The 20,542-nt window shown below is 29.0% G+C and overlaps 1 protein-coding gene across 6 annotated transcripts in view; it reads left to right on the top strand.

Annotated features, from left to right (window-relative positions):
* LOC102674460 (neuronal acetylcholine receptor subunit alpha-7) overlaps positions 1–20,542 on the top strand; it is a 362,879-nt gene that overhangs the window by 167,494 nt on the left and 174,843 nt on the right. For all 6 annotated transcript variants that reach the window (XM_006623887.2, XM_006623889.2, XM_031514304.1 and 3 more), the window contains exon 6: positions 17,113–17,222. In XM_006623887.2, the coding sequence (XP_006623950.1) occupies positions 17,113–17,222 (110 nt within the window). The remainder of the gene's footprint in view (positions 1–17,112; positions 17,223–20,542) is intronic.

Here is a 20,542-nt window from a genome sequence, read left to right as displayed (position 1 = left end):
TAATATTAAAAATAGAAAATTTTATTTGAAAATCTCTTTCATCTCTTTCAACAATCAAAAAATATAATTATTTACCTCCCTCATAATTAAGAAAAGAATTTCTTGGAATGTTACAATAGAGATATTACAAATGCTATTATCATTTTAAACGCTTCATGCGTTATTATACGCTTGCATTGTATTTTCGTTCTGCAATAATTAAAAGCTTCGAGAAAATCTTAATCTATATTCACCCTCTTTTGCATTAAGCTTATTTCAAAACAATGAATATTTTCTACTCGTCGGAAAGTTAACACAGAAGTGGCGAAGTTGCTTCAAACTTAATTAACCACTTGACTTCGCTACTGCGGGTCCACGATTTCAAGTGGCCACCGATTTCGCGGCCTGATAGCTGTTGGTGTTTCCCAATTACACCTTCCAAGCATCTCCGCGCAACGTAGACCCAAAGCTTATTGACACAAACTTGAGGGAAACTTGGGAATTGGGAAGAAATTGACTTTCGAATTAAACGAGTCGAGTATGCGAGAAAGAAAATTTCGGTTGATTTATTGTCAATTGCATTTGCACTCGAACGATAACGAATATCGTGAACTAAAGCTCGAAAATCGTTGACTGACACTATTGATGATAATATTAATGATTGATGCGATGGAAATTTTGAATTTTTTATCGGTTTCCACGATCGTTTGATGACGAGTTGGCTGGTGATCGAATTGAAAAAGTAAGATGAAATTTTGATTAATTGATTGTTTTGAAATGTGTTGAAATTATGTTGTAAAATAATAGTAATGATAGCTATCTAGATTAGGAAGAAACTAGAAATTAAAAATTGGGTATTTCTTGCTAATGGACAATATTATAATTTTAATATTTAGATACTTGAGATAAATAAATATTTTCATATATTTTAGATAACATTTAATAATACTTATTACATAATTATTATTAATCAGCATTGTAATAATATTACAATATATGCATGAATTAATATTTTTGCAGAGAAAGTATAGGAATTTTCATTAAACTTCAAATGAATAATAAATTATAGATATATGTTGTATTTCTTCATACTATAATTTTATTTATATGTTTTATGAAACTTGTATTGTTCAAAATTTAGTCCTCCTAAAGGTAATTCTCTAATTCCTGATAGATGAATAATTCTAGCTAATAAAATTTATGAAAAAATCGAAATTTTAATGATAATGATAAATATATAATATTATATGTTATTATATAATATCTAATATATTCGATATCGATAATAATATATCATGAAATACAATTTTTCCTTCCAATTAAATTAAATTAAAATATTATCAATCTCTAAATAATAATGAATCTATTATTAATATTTAAATGAAACAAAGTAAACAATTAATGGTTCATCTGCAAATGTTCTTTGAATTCAGTTTCATTCGAAAATATTACAATCACTTTTTGTATACGGAGAGAAGACTGAAGCAAATGGTGCAGCAACCGCGTCGTTTCTCTTTTAATTTACGTGGGTGAGTCTTCAAAGATACCGCTTCTAAAAAATTATAATTAACAGACGGAACGTCTGTGACTGTTATAAAGTAGATTGCACTCATCCCTGCTTGTTTGCACATCGTACATTTGCACAGCCGAATCAACATCAACATTATGCACGTATACTTGATGCAGAATTGCGGGGTGGTAACTTCTCAAATAAAGACGTACAGAAAGTGCATGAAAATTGTTTATAAATTTTATACGTTGAAGATATATATTAAGAAGAAAAAAAATTGTAAACGATGAAAGCAAATAATTAAATTTATAAAAAATATTAAAAAATAGTTTTATATTGAAAAAATCAAATTTTAATCTATCATTGAAGAAGATTCAATAATATTTAATAATATTTTTTCAATCAATTTATATTTTACAGATTATTCATATTCTTTAATATTAGTAGAGTAAAGAAGGGGAAAGATTTTTAAAGATTATTAGAGTAGAAAAAATATTTCATTTCAAAAAGTTGTCTCTTCGTATAATTTTCACTGCTTAAATTCTTCTTTGCATAAAATCCAAGAAATGACGTAATTAGAATTATTCTCGTCCCGTTTAAAATTCAAGAAACCATCAAAAAATGTCTTCATAAATTAATTCAAAATGAAACGATAAGTGACAAGGGGATCCTGATAAAACGTAATTTAGTTGATCCATTACCCTACATTCGGAATAAGACTTTTTAGTGTGTTCTTTCTTCGCTTTAATCCAATGAGTGAAATGCGGAGTAAAATGAATAACGTTTTTCTAATATTTCTTTGGTGCAGGAAACAAGTGATCAAGCGTTACAAATTGATAACGAGAAATCATTAAACGAGATCGTAAATGATATTCTTGGCCATTTGTTGGATAGCTGTGAGAGTTTATTATGGTTAAATTTTTTCTCTAGAAGTGATAATATCATTTTCTACGCCATTTGTCATAGTAAATTTTTATTAATTCTCTTTATCATTGGAACTGAAGAAGAAATTTCGAAAAATTATATCATATAATCTTTATTAAATTTTTCAAAATTTGTCATTGAACCGCAAGACTTATATGGAAAAGTCTTTAATACCATTAAATGATGTATATTATAACTTTTTGAAATTAACTTTTTGCATAATATTTTTCCATATAAGATAAAAATCATATTAAAAATTGTTTTAAATTAAATGTTTTATTTATATCAAATGTAATGATTGTAACTATCAAGCATTTAATCGAATCATTGTTTGTTTAATGTGAATTAATAATAAATTCAATTAATCGAATTATATTTATTTACTAGTTGTTATTTACTAATTAGTTGTTAGTATAATATAAATTGATAATAGCTTCGTTATAATTTGAAATACAAAGTTAAATTAAAATTAAATTAAATTTATTTAATCTTTGGTGTATACTAAATATGTAATATCTTTAATTATTAGAAATATTGTATATTCCAAGTTTCAGAAATACAATTCTTAATGAATTTTGATATTTTAATTACAATACTATTTTTTGTAGTTGAAATATCCTGAAATATAGTATTTTTTCATTATTTTTTAAAATATGTTAAAGTATTCAAAATTCTATTCTTTGATTTTCAAATAAAATTGAATTTTTTTTGTGGTTTGAAGGAATTTAGAATCAGGTCAAATTTATTTTTCCTAGTCAGGATGAAAGAAAAAGATAAAAATTTTAATTTCTTTGTACGTAATTTTATGTTGTAATTTTACGTAAGATTTAAAGGATAAAATAGATGAAGATTGAATTTTTTTTTTTTAATCATTCACTCAATAAGTCAATGCATTTTTTTTTATATATAATAGAAAAACAAATTATTTTTTGGAAGATCAAAGAACAATTATTTTAAATTGTTTTAAATAACTATTAAGAGATAAGATTGATAGTCGATTCATCAGTATTACTCGAATACAATATACATGAATAAGCAACAATGAAATCTCTTGAAAAATAACAATGTTTACATAAAATAAAAGGGTCGAATATTGTTCCCTCGAGATTTATTCTTTATTATCAAAGTTTTTCCATGCTACCCTTTGCCAGATGTCTTTCCCTTCTGAACGATTGTTTATCTCGCTCTTGCCCTTTTCAAATATGCAATTTTTATATATACACGGCACAAGAGAAATCCATAACGAGAGAAAACGTATGTTCGTGGATATGTACGAAAAAGTTGGGTTTTGTTTTATGTTCTATTTTATTACTTCAAACTTGGATTACAATTGAGACATAGAATAAATGTAACATGAAATCTTTTTTTTTTTATGTCAGGAATTTTTTCACAGGAATTTGGATCAACTAACTTTTTTCTCATGTACAGGAATTAAAATAATTCAAGAATCGTTTCAAAACAATTTTTAACTTTATCATTGTTAGAATATTATACATATTACATATTGCATATAAAATAACACACAATAAAATAAATGATAATAAAAACTCCATCAATTCTTTCAGTGTTTAATAAAAAGTACAAAATAAAACGCAATCATCTTTGATTATTTATTAGGTTCCAACTAAGCAGAAAATAAATCATTTATAATTTCTATTTAAAATAAATTCAATTATAAATATTAAATAATATTTACTTGTAATTTATATATACATATTAAAAATAATATTTTCGAACAATATTATATTTGTTTATACAAATATTTCAATATTTCTTTAATTTATTTCAAACTTCTCTGCACATAATCTCCTTCATTCGTGCATAAAAATTCACACTACTTTTCCAATTTATCAATCACGAATCCTTTGATCATTTTCCACGTTCGATGCTATTTTAACGATCTCGAATTACGATTTCCCCCAAATATTTGTGATCTGGACGAATGATATGCCGTGTATATCATGTGTCAACGTGTGCACACGTTGACACGTTCAAGAATTCACGCTACGTTGGCTATGATTTCTATGCAATTATCGCCTTCGCGTATACTGCCACCGAGATTCAGAATTCAGCCAAGTGTGCCACGTCCTCGCTATACCCGGTTAAACATTGGTCACAGGTGTTGCGAATCCAAGAAAACGATCGTTCGATGCTAGAATAAACGTGAATTCTCCTGGTATACGATAAATAACGGGAATAAAGGAAGGGTCGTTCCTTTCGTACCTAAATCGAATCCCTCGATTTTGTTCTTCCATTATTTACCGGCCGAATGGAGACGCGATTCGTCTCGAGCGTGATTCTTTTTTTATTTCTTTCTTCTCTTTTGAATATTTGAGAAGGATAGAAAATAATGTTCCACGATTACGTATGATTTATGATTGAATTTATACAGTCTACTGCAATATTTCTTATATAAGTAAAACTACTTCATTTTCTTTAATTCAAGAAATACATGTATGATAGAGAATTTTTTTTATAAAAATACGCGACAAACATCCGTAATCTATTTATATCTTGACACTTTTATTTATTAGATATTAAAATCAAAATCTTTGTTGTTTAAACAGATGAAACATAAGAGATATGATACATATATAATTTATTAGTCTTAATAAATTTTTATTTTATTATATACATGAATATTATAAATTTTAGTTAACGTATAACGTTTTGTAAGTAATTATTTTTATAATACAATAATTATTAATTCGGTATTTTTTTTTAAATAAGATAAAATAAGTGATTGATGCCTGTAGAAGATGAATAATACTAATCCATCTGCTGGCGCCATCTACTGGCATTCTTTTCTTTTGTTTTCTTTATATATAAACATCTATATAATTTTTGGTTAGTTATTTTATAACAGCAACAGATATATCGTGCTAGTATAAAATATAAAAAATATGAAAATCGAATTTTATTCTAATCTTTAAAACTTAACAATGTCAAAACAATTTGATATTCTCAGCATGCATATCACATAAAACGTAAATCATAATATATTTTTATCAACGAATTATCTTTCTAATCAAAATATTAAAAAATATTAAAAATTTCATTACTCTTTATTTATCCCTTCGCAATAATTCTCTACACTTTTTGTTCGCCATTCAATCCCGTTTCAAACAATTCATTCACAAATTGAACAATAATTAACGAAATTTCGAGACCAGCCAAGTTAGTATCTTTGAATTGTTGAGCGAGGTTTTGTCTAGCCAAAGGGGGACTGTCTGTGTCCGAATGTGACACGAATAATTAAAAAAGAAGAGGGATCGCCGAGATCGAGGGAGAGGCCTTTCCAATGACCTTAAAATGGCTCGAGAGGATCGTTCCTCCGTGTTAGCTTTGCAACAATGGTATTGCGACCAGGTCGTTATCGTTTCTTTTCAACGGCTTTGTTCCAACGGAATGGATCCGGCTATTTCTGTCTGTACGTTACTTTAATTAGAGGAAGACCCCGGTCTTGGGTCATTCAACGATATTTCTGTTTAGCTGTAGGATTTCAAGAAAGGAAAAAGGAATCGGATGGATATACAGGATATTTTGAAACGTGAGGACAGTGGGATGGGAGGAAATGTAATTTTGTGTAGAAAAAACTTGCGATAAAATTGTATCTTTAGAGAGAGATTTTTCATGAAGAATTCTTTGTTGCTTGTGCAAGATGAAGTTAAGAGAGTTTTTTACTGAATGAGCTTGATATTCGAAAAAAATCTCTGATTCATAATGATATTAAATTCTGTATAAGAGATATATTCGATATACTTTCTATTTATTATTTACAAAGAATTTTTGTCTAAAACGTATAAGTCTTAAAACGTATTAAGATTTTAGATTTCATTGGATGAATTAAATCAAAAATCAATAGCAAATGTTAGAGCAAAGTATGGCAACAAGTATTATTAAAATTGAAAATGGAAAAGTAATAATTGATTAATATTTGTCGATTGTTGATTATGGTGTATGAGGATATAGTATTGAAGAAGAAAGCAATGGTCATTTTTGAAATGAAATGGAAACACTATGTCACTAACAAGGAATAATATTTTATGCAATTGAAATTAATCCCTGTCGAATTCATTGGAGAATATTCCAATCAAGGTTTTAACATTGTACCTGAAGCAATTAACGTAATTGGTAACGCGAGACGAACAATTGAAACACAGAAAAAGAATGAAAGTAAATGAAAAAGGGGAATTAACTTCCATCAATATTTAAATCTCTCGTTGTTTGCTTGATTATCGAGATTTCTGTAATTTTTTTATCGAAATTATACAGTTCATGAATTGAGATTTTTGAATATACGAAAAAAAAGTATTAATATCATATCATATATTATTCATATTATATCACGTATTGTTACATAAAATATAAAATAATAAAAAAATTAAAATGAAACATTCAAATATTAAAAATGTTTGTTCCTTATAGGCCATTTAGAAATTCAAACTGATCATAAATATGTTATTGTTTTAAATTCGTTATTTATTATATTATTAAATTATTTAAATCAATTGAATTAGTAAATTTTTTAACAAAGTATATATAATGATCGATTAATCTAAAATAATAAATTCGATGTAACTTTTTTTTTTATTCTCTTTTTAACATTCTTTCAAATGCTGTCGAATAATTTTTTAATAAATTTCGTAGCTGCCATGCTGGTTTCGGGATTCCAGAAAAACTGATTTACATTTTTGACATCCTTTCCTCTTATGACTCGTTCTAAACGATTCCATCACGGCATTTCTAAAAAGTTTTTAAACCAGAAAAAACCACGAGCAACCAACACATAAAGGGAATATCTAATGATTCATTTCCATATTACACTGTCTGTTTCCAGAATATATTTAGCCGGTATTATAAGTAACGAAAAGAGTTTAACATTTTTGCAAAAAAAATAGTTTCTTATTAATTGTTATTAACTAAACTATTTTATTTATCATATATATATAATATTATTATGCATAATTTTGTTTCGTATATGAATAGTGGACTTCTTTTATTGTTAAAATTTTTCAGTTCGCTTCACTTTTTTAGATTTCTTTTGTAGAGTATTATAAAATATTTCAAAATTCTTTATTTATTCATACGATGGTTAAGGATATTTATAAACGTTACTTCAATTTCAATTATATTTAATTAAAAACATGAATCTGTTTATGAATTTCTTGTTTTTAGAAGCATTAGTTAAAATTATGAAAGAAATGTACGAATTTATTTTAAAAATTCATTATTCTATCGCCTAAAAAAGAAAAAAGTTCATATTTCAAATCTATCTATTCACAAATTTCCAATATTAATTATTCATATAAAAATTACATTTACTTCTGAAATTTTAAACAAGTAACATATCCTTCGAATCATTTTAAAGAATACAAATAAATTACTTCAATATCTCTATAATAAAACTTTCAATAGTATCAAACATCTTCAAACTATCACGACTAATAAAGATTGATAGTAAAACTTTATTTTTTCTAATACTCCGCCCCTCGTCCATTCTATCCCGTATTTTCAACACGCGAACCATTTCACAATCATCCCCTGTAACCCACCCTAAAAACTTCCCCCACGAATTTCCGTCAAAACATCGGCCCAATAAAGCGACCGCCAGAGTAGTACGCTCGCCAAAAACTGAAGAAAACTAATTTTGTCTCGAACAAAATCTATAAGCCGGGCTCCGCCACTCCCCGTTCGGATTCCAATAACGTTTCATTGTCATCGACGTGTACAATCGATCGTGTGACCGAAGAGAAACAAAGAGAACGAAAGAAAGAAAGAGAGTGAATTCATTCTATCGCTGCAAGCGAATACCTCGCGACCGAGGTAACCAACCCATCCCTTTATCGCTGTTGAATTAACGAATTTCCACGAGATCTTCCACGTTTGGATGCGTTTAATCCCAGGGTCAGAGGAGCACCGTGTATGTTGCGCATACGTGCGCGTTTGCACACGCGACTGGACACGAGGGAAGCATAGACGGCGTCGAATGAACAATTCAACCGACATACGGCATGTCCCGGCCTTTCCAACCCATCCCAAAACCCGGCGTAATCTATCCTGAACCGAGCTGCACACCAGTCAACCCCCGTGCAATCTCCTTCGCCGCGTAACCCGATAATTCTAATTATCCTAACGAGATCAATAATTTCTCGCTCGAACCCTGTGAACGCGCTGTCTCGCGTAATCATCCTGCCAGAGATTTCTATCGACGAGGCTGTCGCGCCAACTTCCCTCTCGCGGTAAGATAGGGGTGAGGAAGATTGGCTGCGGTGTAAGTGGTTTCGGATTGTATCGAAATTGTTGTGGCCTCGAAGCGGCGAGATCATTGTACGGGTGTGCGAGATTTAAATGGAGATTTAAAGGTGTACCTTAAATAGAATGGATGGTTATTTTTTTTTTTTATTATTATTATTATTTTACTTTATTTGAGAGTAGTCGCGTTGTTCAAAATTTAATTTTCGTTTCTTTTTCTTCTTTTATGTGGAATTTTAAGAAACATAAAGATTCTTATTGTTAATTATCTTTTACGCAAGATGTTAATACGTGAGAGAATTATCTTTTCTAGAGATTAAAATTTGAAGTTATAGAAAAATTATCGTTTAAAAATGTTCGTGTAAATAAATATGATATATTTGTTAGGATATCGTATGAGTATTTTTGAAAGTATCATATACTTTCTATAGATTTTTGTACGTTTAAGGTTTATTAAATGAAGTGAAATGGCAGTGTAGCTTACATTAAATTCTATAAATGACTTTGATGCTAGATAATTATTTAACTTTCAAACATATTAAAGAATATTTTTCTTTAAAATCATATAGTTCTAGTATATAGTATTATCTTATTACTTAATTTCAAACATTATTATTTCTGGTCTATAAGTTAATTTTTATCCTTTATTAATTTTAAGAAAGATTAAAATGAAGTAAGGATTAATTATCGATCGTATTTCATAGAACAAGGCTGATCTAAAGGATTCAATTCCTTCCCATTATCGAAGCAAGCATCGTAACTAGAGAGAAATTATGATCAGACAATCGTATTGATATTTGTGCGTTGTGGCGCGATTGATTTGTTAATGGCAAAGCAATTCAATGCATATGGTTGCATATGATTAAACAGAGAGATAAGATATATGCAAACGACGTATCATTAGCGTTTCTTATCCTCAATTGCAGGTATCTAAAGATTTCTGTTATGTACGTTTATATTCATTGCTAAACTCGTGTAAAAATTCATCTATATATTAATTATAACAAAATCTTTAATTGAGAAGAATAAGGAGAATTTTTTATTAAGATTTCGTGCAAAATTCACATAATAATGAACAGATATATTTGTTTCGTGTTAATTTTAATTTTTTTAGTAGTATTTCCTATTTTATTAAATTTTTGGATTAACATTTTAAGATTAATAATATCGATATAATTATTCATTCGATACAATACAATTATAACATTTTCTAGAATTATTAACTAGAAAATATAAATTTCTCTCTTTAAAGTAATTTTTATTTCATTTGGATAGAATTTCTCGTCGACGAAATATCGTCGGTCAAAAACGAATCATAATTTTAAATAATTCGCTCCACGTCCCTTCCTCGCACGCATTCACTGACCTATCCTAAATGAGACACCTGTGTGCTGGTCAGTAGCAGAGTCGCAGCTTTTTTTTTTTTTTTACTACTACTACAGAATACTACTACTACGATATTTCAGTTAGAACGTATTTCGAGGAGAAAAAGTAGGTCACAGTATTTCCGAGAATTTTGACCGCCATTCAACAACTCGATGCATTTGGAACGATTTAATAATACTAAATCTTGGAAACTAATTAAAATAACGGCTTGAAACAAAATGTATCTTCAAAGATCTTCTTTTCCTAGTCAATCGAGATGATATAATTATTTGATTGTGTTAATTTAAATTTGAACTTGAAATTTGGAATTATTATGAATTAAAGTTTTGTATTATGAATATGAAAAATTTTATTTTAATAAGATGAAAGTCTTAATAGATATAATAGATATTTTTTAGGATAAATTATTTTCTTATTGATTTTAGATTTATATAGTGTTATATTATATTAATTTGATGAAAATATCTCTCACTTTTTTATTTATTATTTTGAATAATATAAATTCTATTTGTTGTAAAAAAAATATTTAATAATCTAGAAATATTCTAGAAATATTTTAAACTTTTAATAATTTAATTATATTCTGTAAAATTATTTTTTCATATACACTTTTTCTAAGAATCACCACAAAATAATATTCATTTTATTCTCACATATATTTCATGTGAAATTTATTACATTAAATTTTAAACATTTCTCGAAACTACACTATATTAATCACAATAATTATTACCACCATAAACACATATCAAAAACAAAAAACTATTCCAATCTTTTTCATTCTATTTCCAAAATTTTATTTTGGAAATAGAAAAGCAACTTTTCTCTCTTTTTTTAATTTACTCTTCCACGATTCCTGTATATTACCTTCAATATTACTTCTAGATTAGAAGCAGCGGCGTAGTATCGATATCGATTTTATCCGCAACCGATTGAGACCGACGTTTGCCTCAAAAACATAGGATAGGTTCCTCGGATTAGTACGATGGTAACGATGTAGATTCAGGGTAATACTGCGGTCTCGGAAGATCGCCATTCAGCCTAGATCTTAACCGAAAGCACGCGCTGCATTAATGCACGTGAGAGATCCGGCCAAGTGCATACGCCCACTATTGTGGTTGTCCGAAGATGAATGCGGCAGTCCGTTGCAGATCGAACGATGGGCATTTACAGAGACCAAAACCCGATTCCGTCTCTTTTTTCTCCCCCGTATAAATGTCAACCATTTCCCGATAACCGTTGTAATATATGGAGATGCATTCAAAGGATCTCTTATTTTGAAAAATTGGAAATTTTTCTTTGTCCTTGCAAGCCGTTTTATCACGATTGATATTAGAAAATATATGGGTCGATATTACTATATGAGAATAAATTAAATAATAAATAGATAAGTTATAATGTGAATTGCATTATAGGATACTTTATACGATTATTAATTTGTCAAATTTAAATTTCGTATGCACTAATCTAATGTAATTCTAATGAAATGTAAAATTTGTTGAATTAATGAAATGTTTAAATAATGTCAAGATTACATTTTTACTTTTTACAAAAATTTTATAAATCCTTAGTAAAATTCTACGCTATATAAAATATTTGTATGTTCTCTTACTACTGGTACTTCTCGAAAGATCACGTTCTGTAGGTTCGAGATTAAATCCCCAAGAGAGATAGTAACATTGCTACTTGATCACTCGCAGGATCACATAATCCACAAACCTAAGTGTCGGTATGCTTCGTAGAAATATCATCCAGTGGAAAAAGGATTATGACAAAATTCTCTTCCACTGAATTTCTCTGCCATTTTATTTATTCTTATTATTGCTCCTTTTTCACAGATTTTCACCTTAAATTACTAATTTTTTTCTCACATTTTAATAACATCTAAAACATAATGAAAAAAGAAATTAGATTAAGTAATAATTATTGTATATTTTATTTATAAATTTTATTATAAGGATAATAAATTATTTTATTTAATTTATTATAAAATGCATAAATAATGAAGTAATGTATAATTTGGAATAAATATCAGTTACATATTATTACTATATATTATTATTAAAAAAATTATATTTAAAATCAAGAAAATCAATTTTATTTAATCAAATTTTAATCAATTAAATAATGAACAAACTCTATCAATAATGTTAGGAGTAAAGAAAAATATTTATCAAATTTAGTTAATTATATTAATATTAGTAACAAAGTATTAATATGTAAATAAATTTTATTAAATAATACTAATAATAAAATTGTATATTATATAAATTATTACAAGAAATTCAATATTACTATAAATAAATGACATTAATATAATATAATATTATAGGAAATTATATTTCTATAAACATATCAAATATTTATTTTATTATTCAACACGAAAAGTTGCAAATATTTTTAATTCATATTTAGAGACTAATTTAAACACTTACCTTAAAATTTCTAAGATAGAAAACATACTCTCGTTCTTCACTTATTATATAAACAAAGATATCGTTCAAACTTTGTTTAGCACAGACATTGTGTAGAAACTTGTAATATTCTTACCTATAATCATCCACAGTGAGGTTCAATCGTTTCCTTCAAACTTTTCTTACACATTTTATGGAAAACACCTGAGACCAAAAGTCTTCTAATATTTTACAAAAACACTTATAGCGATTTCTTAGAAACTTAGAATTTTTGTCATTTTACTCCAAATTTTTTTTATTTTGTTAAAAATAATTATTTTGTCGTGAAACTTTTTATTAATTCTTAATATAATATGATTTTACAAAATATAAATTTAATCCAATTTTCCTTATTTTTAATCCTAGTTACATTTAACAAAATATTTATTGTAAATTTTTCTTTCTATTGCAAAGAATGATTTGTTTTTTAAAAATCTGCTCATACGTAAGAATAACCATAAAATAAGAAACTTGTAAAGAAATTCAGAAAGAATCTCGTATATATATTAGCTCTTGTTTTTTCCCCTTCTTCTTCGATAATTCTTCTTTGACTAGTCCTGCATGTGCTTGGATATCAAGAAGGGATTGAGATTCTAAAGAGGCATTATATAGGTATTGTACTATACACCATAAATATTATATAACTATACTTTGGTGATTACAAAAAGATCATCTTATATAGGGCTTACCACATTTACTACTAAATTGAAAATCGAAATTTTAAAAGGCAGTTTTTAATAAAAAAATTGACAAGAAAATCTTTGAATAAAATAGTTGATTATTCAGAAGACTATAATGCAATTGTGAAAGTATTTTTCATGAAATTGAAAAAAATAATTTCATTTGACTCTAGCTGTATAGCTGCTTATGTGTATATATATATATATAAGTAGTAACTATAAATATAAATTAACATTATATAATCAGATATATATTAATAATTTATTATGAGAAATTAATATATCATTTCTATATTTCTATTATTATTGTTATCTATAAATGATACTGTAAACTTGTTGTAAGTTTCGAAAAGTGATAAATGACCAAATTCTTTTTATAAAAACAAAAATTCAAAAAGTTTTGAAATATGAAAATCCTTTCTGTTCATTTTATACGAAAAATATCATCTATCTTGTGCAAGAAAATATACAAAACTACTATGTAGCATAGTCATGCATAAAGCACATAAATCATATATGATGAAATTGTGCATTTTTTGGATCTTGATAAATTTTAATCAATTCTTATCGAAATTAATTAATTCTAAATTAGTTATTAAAAAAAAGTTAATTAAAATTTATCAGAAATTAAATAATACAAAAATACATTGGTGTACATTAATTATATTTTGATATATATAAATTTCACAAAAGCTAATCATTTGATCTCAGAAAATAAAATAATTTTTAATTTGCAATTTTTTCTTAACTAAGATATTATTATATTACAATTACAAAACAATTTTTATTTCTCTTTATATGGATTATGTAAATAATCCATATAGAGAGAAATAAAAATTGTTTTTAAATATATTGTGTAAAATAAATATCAAAAATGAAATTGCATGAATAGAACAAATCAATCATGATCAAATAGTCTAAGTAAAGTCAACTAAACGATTAACTAAGTGATATCTATGGATTATTTAATTTTTCCTTCTCTATTCTATTCAACTCTTACATCATAAGATATAAAGATGATTCTGTTGAGAAATGAATTCAGGAATGAACTTTAACCATCACGTGATGGAACATGACATAATAACATAAGATGGAATAAGCTTTCAACTTCTCGAGAAAATGAAAACATACCTTAGAGCGTAAGATTAAAAGGTAAAAATCCTTCAACGTTTCTTCACGGATGAAAACCGAAAAATCAGAAAATGAAGAAAGAAACGTCGGATGAAATGAAGAAGAGAAAAAGAGAAAGAGAGAGAGACAGAGAAGAAAAGTAAAGGGAAAAGAAAGAGACAAAAGCGAAGGAAAAAAGGGAAAGCGATCCTTTAATCTCTGAAACTCCTTCCGGAAGCTCCAGTTGCCAGTAAATAGAAAACGGTCGGTGAGCCGTTGAGACGAAATTTTATTTCAGTACTGAGAAAAAAAAAAAAGAAAGAAAGAAAGAAACGTTCGTTACGCCTCGTTTCCACGGCTCACAGGAAGCTAGCGTATCGCCAGGGAAAGGAACTCGAAAATCTCCGCGGGCAGACGCGTCTCCACCCCCGCGAAGGCGAACTTTCACCCTCTGAATTCCTCGTTTGTGCAATTCACCCGCGTAATCTAATGAGCAAACGCCGAGACTCGGCCGCCCGGACCCGGAAATTGAAGTATACATTATAAAACACCGCGTTTTCTATGCGCAACTTGCACACCACCAGGTCGTGAAACCAGGTCGCCGCATTCCTCGAAAGTCGCTTCGTTTAAATATACACAACCACCGGCCGCGTGGTTCACCCTAAGCCCTTTGCCCGTGTCCATTTCCTTCGTTTGGCTTGCGGTTTTCGTTTTGACACTGACTCAATCTCGCGAGATATTAATGTCTTCGAAGTGAATTTGTTGTCTCTGTCTAGATAGAGTGAGAAGTAAAAGTGTAGATTTTATGCAAGAATAATAATCTTATTATCAATCAAAATCCATGAAATTGAAATAAAGTTAATTCTTTAATTTTAATATATCTTTATTTGTGAAAACATATGATAATTTTATTAATGGTAGAAGATTGATTTAAGTTGTTATCTTAAGCCATTTGTTTAAATGTAAGTTGAATCTTAAATGTAAGTTTAATTAATCTGGTTTGAGTTTAATTAATTTATAAATTTTCTTTAATTTTTTTAACGTCTTTAGGCGAACACTCCATGCTTGTATCGTTAAAAAATAAAAATTTGTATATTATTTTTAATCGTTATAAATTCGTTCAATTTCTGAAATAAGTTTTAAGCTTTAAAAAAAAAATGGAAAACCTTCGAACCTTCTTTTTTCTTAAGAACTTATCTTACAAAGGACAAACAAATCCAATTAAAACGGCTTCTTTTTTTTTTTCAATCTCAATATCATCGGTCTTGGTGTTATTTTTAATTGCGTTTCGCTTCAATCCGTCCCCCTTGTCGAGACGAAACAAAAGGCACAAAGAGGATGTTTAGGCAATTTACATTTAGAATGGTCCATTCAACGTTCTCGCGATATTTTCGAGGCTCGAAACAATAACAATTATCCGAGCTCTTTGAAGCGTCTTGTCGTTCGGCTGTAATTCACCAGCACCGATTTCCGCTGTTCTACCTAGAGCTCTTAGCAAATTTATCTCCTCGAATCTCGGCGCGCTTTGTGGATTGCTCGTATACACGATGCCTTCAAGCTTTAGCCGTTTTCCGAGCCCATTCTTCAAGCCTAGGCAATCAAAGAAAGATGAAAGGATCCACGGTTATCTCTCTCAAAAGTGGAGAACAGTTCGACGATGAAATTCACGGTCGAAATTACGTCGTCGAATTCAATTTGATCGCGTGTTTATCCCACCAAGGCTTTTGAATCGTTTTCGAAACGAAAGGGGAAAAAAAGAATGTATCTGAATAATTAATTTTATTAGTTTTTTCTTTTCAAGGATTTAATTAATTAATTTCGTAATTCTTCGTGCTTCATTATCCTCTGCGTGTTACGGAAAATTGATATTCTTTCTGAAATTATTTCCGATAATGGACATTTATATGTGAAGTAAAATTAAACTGAATTTTTCTTTTAAATAGATTATATTCTTTAATTTGTTATAAATATATGTGTGTGAATTGTAAGGCACGTTATTTTTTTTTGTTAGAATTAATCATATTCGTGTTTCATCAAAGGATATTATAAGATAATATTAAGTTATGATTGAATAATCGATATTAATAAATAATTAAATATTGATCATGGTTTCAACGTGTAAATTTTATTTAGATAGGAAATTAATTAAAGCACGTGTAAATCAGGATATTTTCTATTTATAAATCTGTTTATTAATATTATTATCATTTGGCATTGTTTTTAAATGATGCATCGTTTAAATTACATTATTCACATTAAATAAATATCCAGTAAATATATAGTAAACTCTTATTAAATATACACGAACCATTAATAAATATATGTACATGAAACTCAATGTACCACAATGAAAAAAAGTTCATCAACTTTTTAAAAATCACTATAAAGAGGATCACTTTTCTCTACAAATGAACGATTTGTAAAAAGGAATAATTGAAAAATTGTTTTAAAAAAATTAAAGACATTTAAATCGGTGAAATTTTTAAAAATATATTTTTCATCCTAATTGTATAAAATAAAAATTGTATAAAAAATATAAAAACATTCCCTCTTTAAAAAATTCAATCAAAAGTAGAGGTTTCATCCTTTGAAATGGAGCCAGAGAGAGAGAGTATTGTACAAACTTTTTTTCTCCAATTTTCAGAGATTGCCAATTTTTTTTAATCTCGTGGACGAGCGTACGCATTATCATTTAAAACTCTACGAATCCTCTACCATCAATTTGCGAATATTCTCGCGCAAAGAATTAATAAAACGCGATACGTATTCCAAAAAAAAAACTTATTTCACTGACGATAATTATTCAATGTTTCAGGAATGGGTGGACTACAACCTCCAATGGAACGAGTCCGAGTACGGAGGTGTAAAGGACCTTCGAATTACACCAAACAAGCTCTGGAAGCCAGACATTCTCATGTACAACAGGTAACCCAATCTTGCCGCATTTGCATAGGTAATTTGGTCCCGCGCGATGAATCGATCAGCGAATCTAATTATTCCCGCGGACGATGTAAAAATCCAATGAATTCCTCCACGGCGTAAAAAGAAAAAAAAGAAAAAAAAAAAAAAAAAAAGAAAAACGTATTCCGCGAATGAAAATTATTTCGATCGAATTAAATTTATTTCATTAAAATTGTTCACGGTCCGGGAAATAAAGAATGAAATACGGAGGAAAAAGAAGGATGAAAACGGAGAAGAATTTTCGTGTCGCGAGAAAATTCGTCGGTTCGATGAAACCAGAGCGGATCTCGGTGTAAATTTAATTTCTGCGAGTTGTCTAAAAGATTCGAGTTGCATTCGTGAAACTCGTTTAATCCACGATCAACGGTAGAATGTTGTACATCCGGGTTTAATCGATAGAGATAAACGTAATTTCGGTCTTCGTTTCTGTCATCGTACGTGTATCACGAATTGCTCGGTTTTATTGCTGTCAAACATTGCTGATTAATATTTGGACAGTGCTTACGATGGGAGAAAGGGTAACAAAAGGGAGTGAATATCGTTTTCTATTGTGTGTTTCTATTTATGATGGAAAATAATTTGTCTTTGCAATTGGTATAAGGAAATGTGAAATGGAACTTTTATTCGTGAAACATTAGTATTGGTTTAACGTTTAAAAATCAATTCGACTATATATATTTAATTTAATAAGTTTTTGCTAAAATGTATTTTGTTTGGTATTCAAATATAATGATATTGATAATTTATTATTGTTATGATCTAAATCATTTCTCACAATAACATATTATCGAATTAATAAATTATAAAAAGTAGGATATAATTTCCTCTTTTATATCAAATTTAATATTAAATAAAATAATTGGATGATTTAATTTACTCATAAAACTTAATTCATTTGGTACAAAATTAATCACTATTATTATATGGAAAAATTTATATATCGCAAGAAACTCTGATACTCTGATAAAAGTTATATTTATTAGTTGATGATTTTACAATTTAAAATTTCTCTCTCGTTAAAAATTTAAGAGAACCTTTTCCAATGGAATTAAAAAAAACGTAAAAATCAGTCAAAATATTAAACACAAAAAGTTCAAAAATTTAACTCCCTATCGATTACAAATTAATCGTAATCGTAATCAACACCAAAATACTGTAAATATCATTTCGAAAAATGATCGAATAATACGAATCGAATTTCGCAAACCGATATTCCGACATTATTTTTGCCCACAGAAGAGGGATTGAGACCGATAAAATCGAGTTAATTCGTGATACACGCAATACGTTCGCGTAATCCGATACATTCGAATTGCAATTACACGTGGCCGTCCAACCGCGGAGGTTAAGCCGCGGTACTTTAAAACCTCGTTCCTGTTTCGGATCGTCAATATCTCACGATCGGATCGCTCGAAAATTAGAAGGGACGGGACGAGTCCTGGGAAGTCGCGTGAAAGACTTCGGGTTCCTCTTTCAAGCAGAGACATTGAAACTCGTTGATACAAATCGTTGGATCGAATAGAATCGTGAAATCGTGAATCGATTCCCGAGTGGAAAGGAACTAAGATTTTGAGAATGTTTCAGAAAACCCGTGACTATCTTCGAATGCGTAAATTGAATTTACGCGCGCCCTTGCCCCCTCCCCTTTTTGACGATTTTTTAAAGAATATATATAGATTTAATTCGTCGAGGGTACGTAATTATTATCCCAATGTTGCTTCGCATCTTAACTCTTTCCAGACTCTTTTAGCAATGAAATATAATTAAAAAGAAAAGATAGAGAATTTTCAAATTTTTTTATTAATAATTCGTTAAAAATAAATAATTTGTTTTATAATGCATCTTTTTATTTTATTAATCTCGAAAGGGTTAAAATAATCTTTCATATATTATACGTACAACTCTATCACACATACTTAACTACACATATATAGTTATATATTATATATATATATATATATAGTTTATCGAAGTCCCTGAAGTGCATGCGTTTTCTTGAGTCCCAGTATTTCTTATTCCAGTACTATTTGTAAATTTACATATTTCTCATTTGTACATATTTTATACATTATAGATAGATCTGTCTATTATACGTATACTATATTCTTCCCACAAAATTTTTCGATCCTAAGACCGTAGATATATTTTCTTTCACGAGTCGATCGGTGTTTTCCCTCTCATTCTCTCAATAAGCATCGAGTTTTTCCTTTTTTAGCTCTCAAGAGTACGAGAACAGGTTGAAAAAAGGGAAAAAATAACTGGTCGGCTCGTGCGTGTTTTTTTTTTTTGTTTCGTATATTTTGATTTACATGAATTACGATAACACAGAGGCATTAATTGCATATATCGATCATGTTCATTTTTTCAAAAAATTGAAAGAGCCACGGTGTTACGTCACGTGTTCTTCAAAATTTGATAACCCAATAATTTGATACTTCAATTATAAAAATAATAATTTCATCTTCTAATTGATATAATTATAATTATTCCATCGAAAATTATTTCGTCTTTTGAAATTCTCCAATTTCCAAAGTGAAGCATCGAAGATTAAAATAGCGTTTTCCATCCTTTTTCCTTATCTTCAAAATTTTCCACATCTCAAAAATTTCATCATCATTTTGCCAATCGCTTTCCAAGAAATACCTAAATTAATCTCCAATAATTCCCTCTCTCTTTTTTTTAGAAAACACTAGATCAAAGAAAACTACAAAATTCAAGTGACAAAATCTTCACGATGCTTCAAAAAAAAAACCTTTCCCTCTCTTTGTAACTGCGATTTTATCAATAAAAAAGATTCAACGGCCTTGAGAATCACTTGAACCTCCCTGATGGAGTGATTAACGCCGTGGCTCCCTCTGTTGAGTTCTCAACCACTTGTTCACACAGCCTCCTTAGATTAATTAGTTCTAGATTATTAATAGGCAAATGCAGCATCAACTTGTGCATATAAATTAGGAACGGGCGAGCAAGACGCGGGGAAGATCGTCTCTCTTTCCACGTTCTGCTCGGCCGCGAAATTGATACGCCCGCCGCACGGCTGTCAGCCGATTCCCATCGCCGCCCGGGGGGATCGATCGCGACCCCCTTCCCCTTAACGCCGAATTATTACACATTCTCACTGTGATACCGCATCACATAGGGCGCGATCCGCTCGTTGAATAATGGATTAACGAGCGGGGCCGTTACCGCGATTTAAGCCGATCAGACATCGGGATCTTTGGGGATAACGCGGTTTCGTATTGTGTATATATTTTATACGGATCGAGGAGGATCGATCAATGGGA

The sequence above is a fragment of the Apis dorsata genome, unplaced genomic scaffold, assembly GCF_000469605.1.
Source record: "Apis dorsata unplaced genomic scaffold, Apis dorsata 1.3 scaffold_968, whole genome shotgun sequence".
Lineage (NCBI taxonomy): Eukaryota > Metazoa > Arthropoda > Insecta > Hymenoptera > Apidae > Apis > Apis dorsata.
This window is presented reverse-complemented; position numbering and strand designations above follow the sequence as displayed.